General features: G+C 41.2%; 1 protein-coding gene across 1 annotated transcript; it reads left to right on the top strand.

Annotated features, from left to right (window-relative positions):
• Positions 1-295: 295 nt before the first annotated feature.
• On the top strand, positions 296-7,068 carry vamp2 (vesicle-associated membrane protein 2). Its single transcript, XM_020086063.2, has 5 exons — positions 296-577; positions 4,447-4,549; positions 4,777-4,935; positions 5,283-5,334; positions 5,615-7,068. Coding segments are annotated over exons 1-5 (333 nt in total). The 5' UTR covers positions 296-575; the 3' UTR covers positions 5,632-7,068.
• The last annotated feature ends 1,544 nt before the right edge of the window (positions 7,069-8,612 follow it).

Here is an 8,612-nt window from a genome sequence, read left to right as displayed (position 1 = left end):
CCCCTCTCCAGGAACGCCATTTTGTTGACACACAGACTCGCCATCACAAATAATCTCCTTTAGTGGAGTTTAGAAAACCAAAGCACGACCCTGACATGTAACGTGTGTGAGGGGGAACACTCCCTGAGACCCGCTGCCACTGTGTGCGGATAGAAAAGCGGCGCAGCTCCGAACATTACTCCGCTGTTTACAGTCTGCGGCCGCCCGCTTCGACATGAAACTCTCCCCGATTGACGTCACCGAGCCATCTTTGTCCAGCTAATCCAGGCGCCTGTTTATTCCTCCTCCATCACAGCGCCGGGCTCCGCTCAGTAGAAGTAGGAGGAAGAGAGATCCGATAAAAAAAATAAAATTAAACAGAGAGAGGTATTTTTTTAAATAGCGAATAAGGGACGCGTCTCAGTGGGAGATAGAAGCCAGTGCTCCTCCTCGGCTATATAGGCAGGGAAACGCCACAATAACCAAGCGAAGGGTGCCAGAGGGTTGAGAGGAGCGCAGATCCAAATCCATCTGTCACCCACTCGGTCCCAGCTCACGCGTCCTGTCCGGATACCAGCACCACAACCTCCAGGAACATGTGAGTACCCCCGCACATACACATTAAACCTCCTTAGGAATAAAATGACTTGTTTACGCGTTTCTGCTGCGTCCTCTCGGGCGACGCTGGCGGCTTCACTGTGTTGGTGGCTCAATCCTCCACCTTCTTTCTATTTCTCTCCCATCGCATTCACGAGGTTGTGTTATTAACATGGAACCGTGTGTCACTGCTGCGAACCGGGGATCGTCCTTCCCCGGTCATCATCACCTAAATGTGACCGCACAGAGGGCTAACGCGTCGGCCTAACCTTGGAGCGCACGGAGCGTTCATCCGACATTAAACCGAACATTATCCTCATACAGGTTACCTCTCGTGCGTTTTACACGGTGAACCAGCTCCGTGCTCGTCGCCTGCTTCTTTTTTTTCACACATTATCGTGTGCTGGATTTTACCCGAGACAGCACGCACGCATTTTTTTTGTAAATTCCAGTTTGGACTGGTTTGAATTGAAAAGGACACCGTGTGTACTGTTGCCCACAGGATCGTTAAACGCACATTAACGAGACTTCACATTTGAAACATTGTTCCTGCGCTTATTAAAATTCACGGAGCTTTTTTTATTTCTGTGACTCTGACCCTCCGGTGACGATTAGGCTAATTCTAGAAACAGCAAGGACACAATGTGGAATAAGCCACACGAGCTGATCCACTGCTGTGTATTCAGAAAGCCTGTTGAATACTTAAATCTTCCATATTATTCGACGAATTCCGCATAGTCTCCAATATAAATGACGCTTATTATTAGCTGTGAATGAGGCTCAGGCCTAGTTTACGTGATATTTGCAGCCTATGGGGGTGGGGGTAGCCTAGCCGCCTACTGTATGTCGTCGATTGTCGTGCGAGGGCGGACAGCTGCATATCTCACCATACCCCGGCCTGTGTTCCGAATAAACCCTCAGAAATGTCTCCATTTTATGTTCCTGTCTGCCATATTATACCGCAAGTATATAAAAGGTATAGGCTCAGGAAAGACAGCCGTGACAACCACTTTTTCTTACACAGCAGCCACTTCAAAACGTTGAAATGTCCTCCTGCCCACACGCGACATGTCACTGAGAGGTGGCAACATGTCCGACAACACACATTTGTCGCCAGCAACGTGGTTCTAATGGTTGATCCAAGGTTTTAAGATCCACCATCACGCTCCACTCCCCACCCTCTGAGTGGTGGTGCTAGGCTTTCAGTGTGTTCACAGGCCCGTCGTGCTGGTCGTGAAACATGATGATCTACGGGACATTGTGTAGGCCTGCTGTGTGTGTGTGTGTGTGTGTGTGTGTGTGTGTGTGTGTGTGTGTGTGTGTGTGTGTTAGGATCCAGTTCAGGAACATGAAGACAATCAGACAGTTTCTGGTCTGAGCTGCTGTGGCGCTGTCCAGTGCTGAAATGTCGCTGTCCAGTGCTGAATGTCAGACAGGTCTCTCTTTCCACCACGCTGATCACCCGAACAGAAAGCCCTTTGACCAGGGAGCTCTTTTATCACCATCGTTACTATTATTACCAGTCATTTTAAATCAAGTCTATCTATATTATATGGGGATTCCTGGAAGTCCTCTCAGACTCAGCAGTCTTTGGAGACCACAGGCCTCAGACTATTTTAAAAGAGCATCTTTAAAGGTTGGATGTATATTTAGCTTACGCACCAAATCATGACATGGGTGGTGGACACACAGAGCTGTGAAACCTCCAACAACTCAAATGATAGGTTAGCTGCCTTTATATGAAAATAGTTTTATTTGCATTTTGGATTGAAACATTCACTTCCTTTTTTTTCTCTTCTATGGGTTTCCTTCATTATACTTTGAAAATAGGAAGAGACTGCTGACGTTGACTCCACACACAGATTTTCAAATTCTTTGCAATTTCAATCAATCGATCAATCGATTACATTTTATTTGCACAGCCCATATTGACAAATCACGCTTTTCCTCACAGGACTTAGCAAGATGCAATATCTTCGGCCCTTAACCCTCGACAAGAGGAAGGAAAAACTACCCAAAAGAAACTGTAGAGAGAGACACAAGTGAAGGATCCTTCTCCCAGGAAGAACGAATTACAATAAATGTCACATGTAACAGAGCAAATCCACAAAATAACAATATTTACAACATACATGAGGAAAGACAGAGACAGAGGTGTATTAATGTATTTATACAGAAGAAAATGTCTGGCAGGGATGAAGGGAGCAGTAATTCTGATACATTCACCGGTGGTATCTATTGATTAAAATATCCAAATCAAGAAATGTATCAATGAACAATATCAGTTAATCAATCAGTTGTGTATGGTGTCAGTTCAGAGGTGACAATAGTGTGAATGTCTTCACAGTTCAATCTACAGTTCCTATCACTGTAACGGTATCAGAATCACTGTAATCTTAAGAAATACAATATAATATTTTATAATATAAGTATTTTAAATTAGTCAAAGACATAATATTAACTCACTATTCACACTGTGAAGATATAGTGTTTATACAGTGGCAGTTTGTGTTTGGGCTGGTTGGCAGCGGATAGAGACCACCAGCACTATTAAGCCAACTATTCAGAAGGATTTGTTGTTGTTAGAGGATTAGTACGTGAGCGTGTAAAGGTGACCTTTATACACAGTTATGTCTCACACTAGTTCAGTAGGGACGTTTGTCACAACGTACTAGAGCCTGTGAGTCAAAGCAGACAATCACGTTTTTAAATTGCATTGATTCATTTGGACTGGTGGATATCAATAAAACATGCTGAATCAAGAGTTCTGAGCAAACATCATGTCACAGAACATTTAAGATCAGATGTTAAGACTCTATTAATAGATGTTAGCATTGAGGGTATAGACTCATATTAGCACATCTGCGTAATCATATCTTTCACCAAATTTGATTCTAGCTTGTTTTCATGGCCACAATAAATATCAATCAATCTGTTCTTGTGTTTTCTTGGTGTGGTTGTACCTATTGTCCATTCTGCTTTGTATTTATGACGTGTCGGGTTAAATATTCACTTTAGATTAACCTGCATTTTTTAAGGCAACTAAACCAACTACGTTTTTCCCAAAAATAATGAAAAACTCCACAAAGTGAATGTTGTACTACTTCTGGTCCTAGACTAAAACATCCAAGTGAATGGATACTTTATTTTTTTTATATTACTGATGTATTTGTTGCACATGCTGCAAATAGCAGAGGTCATGAAATGCATTTTCACCTAGCTTTTACTTTTCAGTGGTAAATGACACTTTCACTTAGACTCTCAATTGAGAACACAATACAACATGACATGACAAATCAACTCCACTTGCAAAAACCGAGCAGTTTCTTAGTGATAGCAGATTAAGTATTTTGACTCTCTGGTGCTAACATACCGGAATGTTAATTTTTCTTCAGCACAGTAGATTTCACAAATCATACATATAAAATCTGACTTGAATCTTAATATGCATTTTTAAATGTGTGCACTTGTCCTCTCTTTCATCTCCATCACTGTGTACATTATCCTGTAACTATCAGCTCTTCAGTTCATACAAAAACCCCAAACTAACAACTGAGAAAAAATGACAAATAATCCCTCAGATAATATGTGACCCTTTAGATTCTACATCTCCTGAAACTCTTACTTACGTACATTCTGTATATCAGTTATATAATATCTGCCATAAAGGAGAAGCTGGAAAGATCCTCAGCGACCATTGTAAATAAGTAAATCTGAACTACTTGATCCGTATTCCCACATTTGAGCTGTTTACTCTGCCTTCCAGGTTAACTAATAATTCTTACACTCTTTCTTTTTATCTGCTATTCAAACAATGTTTTCAACAGCCTTAAGCCTTTACTTAATATTTGGATTTTTTATTATCTATAGGTCTGCCCCAGCCGCTGGAGCCCCTGCAGAGGGAGGGAGTCAGGGCCCTCCCAACCTCACCAGCAACCGCCGTCTGCAGCAGACACAGGCACAAGTGGATGAGGTGAGTCCTTTACAAAGTCACGTCAGACAATTCTCGCTGGTAAAAAGGAGCAAAAACGTAAAAATTAATGGTAATTTCAGTAAAAATACTTACTTTATACTGTGGTTGGATAGGAAACTTGATCAACTTAAATCAGTACCTATATCCTATAGTCCCTCTCCATCCTGTCAGACCCTCTCATAGAGTCATCCTTTCCTGATAGCTGATTGTGGGTTCACTTCCCCCAGGTGGTGGATATCATGCGTGTAAACGTGGACAAGGTTCTGGAGCGTGATCAGAAGCTGTCAGAACTGGACGACAGGGCCGATGCCCTGCAGGCTGGAGCGTCTCAGTTTGAGACTAGCGCTGCAAAACTGAAGAATAAATACTGGTGGAAGAATGCCAAGGTGAGGACATGCAGACATCGTTTCTCAAATAACAAATAAGTGAATGTGTGAAGGCTGATATAGATTGTCCCACTGACGTCTTAAATGTGTGACAAGTCTCAACTGTTGATTTCTGATTTTCTCATAAGCAGGTAAGTAAGTTATTAAATTGTATTGATTAAGCACCTTTCAAAACCAAAGTTATAAGGTGATGTACAAAACAACCATTACAGGGCATAAGCATAATTGTTGTGCACTTGTATGAAACAATGACATTTGATTTAAAGAAATGTACCAGTGTTTAAGTAGCTTTAAAAAATGGAAAACTGCTTGTCTAACAACTTGTTTTGAAACTCCACTGTCTACAGATGATGATTATCCTGGGTGTGATATGCGTGATTGTCCTCATCGTCATTATTGGTAAGAATTTTCTTCAACATTTGTGGGTGTGTAAATGAATCATTGTTAATGTGATGGAATTATATCAAAATAGCTTTTAGATCGTGTACACATATACACAGTACACAATCATTTAGGGCTTAACCCTAAATGCGAAAAATATTTTATTTGAAAGCAAAACTAACAAACATTTTGAATTGAATGTTATTAGGAAATCTTGGTTGATTGCTTTTTTATGCTGATGCATTACTCTCCACATAATGAATGGACTTGATCGTGTTTCCTCTCTCTCTTTCTGCAGTGTACTTCAGCACCTAAGAAGAGTCGGTCCTACCCCAGTCTGATCCCAACTTCCTTGCTTCAAAAAAAAAGAGAAAACCCTCAAATTGATGAAAAATCTAACCACAGATAATTAATTTACTATATATATATGTATCTCTCCCCGATTAGCCTCGATATAACACCCCTAAACCCTTCAGGGCCCCATGGCTCCCCCACGTCCACCATCTCCCCCTCTGGCCCCCTGTCAATATTTGTCCTTGTGAGTGTGTGGCCCTGTCTCCTTTCTGGGTCCTCTTGGCTTTTCTAACCTGCCATACCGAGAACCAAACACTTGTGACGATGCAACAGAAAAGGAAACAACGATTGGCGATAATTGTTACATAACTGATATATATAGTTCTTTGTAGAGTTTTATTCTGATATATACTGTTTTGTAGGTGTGTGTGCGTATGTGTGTGTGCATTTTGTATTTTTTAATTTTTTGTATTAATTTTATGTATGCTTCAGCGTTAACTACTGCCTATTAATCAAAGTGTGCATCTTGCATGTTCTCATCATCTGTCTTTCACCCGGCTTCTTCTTCTCTTTCTCTCTTTGGTGTATTTTTGCACAGTGGAGTAAGTCTCCTTTTAATGAAATACAAACATTCATTTTCACATTCATCTGTGTTAGGCATGTCCACGAAGACAGTTCAAAATGAGCCAGAGGACTAAAAACTATGAAGTTACAGAAATGTGAGCTCCAAAACTGCCCTTAAAAGCTTCAGCTTAAAAGCTGCAGATTTCTGTAACTTGATGCCTTTGGAAATCCAAGTCCAACCACCGAAATAATGCATGAATCGTTAAACCTAATCCCCACTAATCATAATTCCTGGTTCTTTCATTCTTTTCATTTCTCTTTACACTTTTCTTTAGCAACATCTGTAATAACTTTCATCACAAGTCACAGCCGCAGCTCTTCTGTCTCCCAGCATGCTTGAACACCTCGATTTCCTCTAATAATTTCAAAACTGCCATAGTACAGATGGACCAATGTCTGTAGATGTTTGTTTTTTATTTCAATATTACGTAGTGTCTTATTTCGAAAACATTCCTTCATTGCAGTCTAGTGCAAATGCTCTTACTGTAGCACATGTAAGTGTAAGTATCTTAAAAAAAATACATGCGATGAAACTTGTGTCGAAAACGTTGGTCATACAAACCATAGGAGAAAAAAATGTTATAGTTAATAGCTGTAAGGGTTAGTTATGGATAGACAGGATTAGACTTTCAGTCTGTCCAAATGATTATTGTTTTTTTCTAATATCGGTGATGTTATCTTAACATTGCACTTGCAGTATACTGTGGAGATGTCATTCATGTCAGAAGGTGGATATGTGCTTACAAAACTATTCTAATGCCAGGGGATAAAATGGGGCCATTGCATAAATTGACATAAGTTGATTAAGTTTCATAAAACACAGGTTAATTCTCACTGGCCTATGTCGACACTGAAAAGCCTTAGACTCCAGTCACTTCTGTTAGTTACTGTGGAATATTCCCGGTCAGACACACCCTCGCACTTTCAGTTTGTGTTAGGGAGTGGCTGACGGCAGAAAAAAAAAAGGAATCTGATTAAAATGCACAAATGCAACCTTGTTTTTGATGGCGCTGTCTGGCTGGTCAATAGCCTGGCCAAAGCAGATCCTCCTGCAGCAAAACCTTAAAGAGCACATTTAAAAACAAACAAAAGAGAGACACAGCCTTATTTGCAAATCCAGGGACAGAGGCTAAATGAGGAAAAAAAGTCAAATTATCAGTTGAGTTTGAGTTTCAGCGGTTTGCTAACTTTGGGGTAAGTTAGTGCCCGGAAACGTGAGAAGCAATTCTTTAGAAAAGTAGCATTCCTAAGAAGAGTGTTTTGCTAGTGCAGCGGTTCTGTCTCAGTGTTTCTCCCTCTAGTTAAGGCCTTTTTCTTTTTTAAATACAATAGATTATATTTTTTATTATAGTATATTTTTGTGTGATACAGACAGGTAAAGAGGAAGTGTGCGATCAGCACCGTGTTGCTGCCCACAGCAGTGAACTCCTCTTCACCTCTGTCTGGTGTGTTTTTTGTAATTCAGCTCCATGCGTTATACACTGCCAAACAACAAGGGAGAGGCTTCTATTGTTATTTCTTTCATCGGTGCTCTCGCTGGTTTGGTCTTGACTTATTCTTCTACCTTTTTTTTGTTGTTGGCGTCCTCTCCTGTACCCTTTTGGCTACTTTGTGAGCAGGAGAGCAGGGCTGTGTGATGCACTTGGTTTTTTAATGGTCTGTCAAGGCCTCGGACGAGAAGACAAACCTCAAAGGTATGCCTACTGGGATTAGAACCAATTTACAGATTGACTTGCAGGGGTTTTGCTGTGCTTGGAAATAGCTGTAATTCAGTTATTTAATCAAATCGGGGGTTTTTTTGAAAACAGGATATAAATTCAGCAGAACTTTGAGTAGGCTACCATCACCTGAAGGCTTCAGAGACCGCAATTTCACCTGCAATACTCCAAATCAAGTGTGGGTAAAGCCTTAGTAGCCTCCTCCCTCCTTCCCATAACTTTTTAATCTTCCCCCCTGAGCTGAGTGGACCAACCCGTCCCCCTTTGCTCAACTCGCTGATACAGAATCCTATAGTGTGTGTGTGGGTGTGTGTGTGTGTGTGTGTGTGTTAGAATAGCTCTGTCTTGGGAATATCCCTGGTTTATCCCGACAGATTAGGCCACTTAAATCTGGGCGTGAGGAGCACGTTGTTTCCTTGACCACCTTGAATTACACAAGCAGAGAGGTTACAGATCTGCCAGCCAGTTCTATTAGGAGAGACCCCGACCTCGACGAACCCACTCTTCCTCCCTACTTCCTGCTTCCCCCTACATGTTTTCCTCTAAACAGAGCAAGAGTAAACTGCAGAAGATTACCAAAGACCAGATTTCCACGCTTACGCTGCCAACTGCCATCAAAAACAAGCAGAGAGAAACAGGTTATTCAAACGATCATGGTCT

Source organism: Paralichthys olivaceus, chromosome 15 (assembly GCF_024713975.1).
Source record: "Paralichthys olivaceus isolate ysfri-2021 chromosome 15, ASM2471397v2, whole genome shotgun sequence".
Taxonomy (NCBI): domain Eukaryota; kingdom Metazoa; phylum Chordata; class Actinopteri; order Pleuronectiformes; family Paralichthyidae; genus Paralichthys; species Paralichthys olivaceus.
Note: the sequence above shows the minus strand (reverse complement) of the source record. Positions and strands in the feature narration are given on the sequence as shown.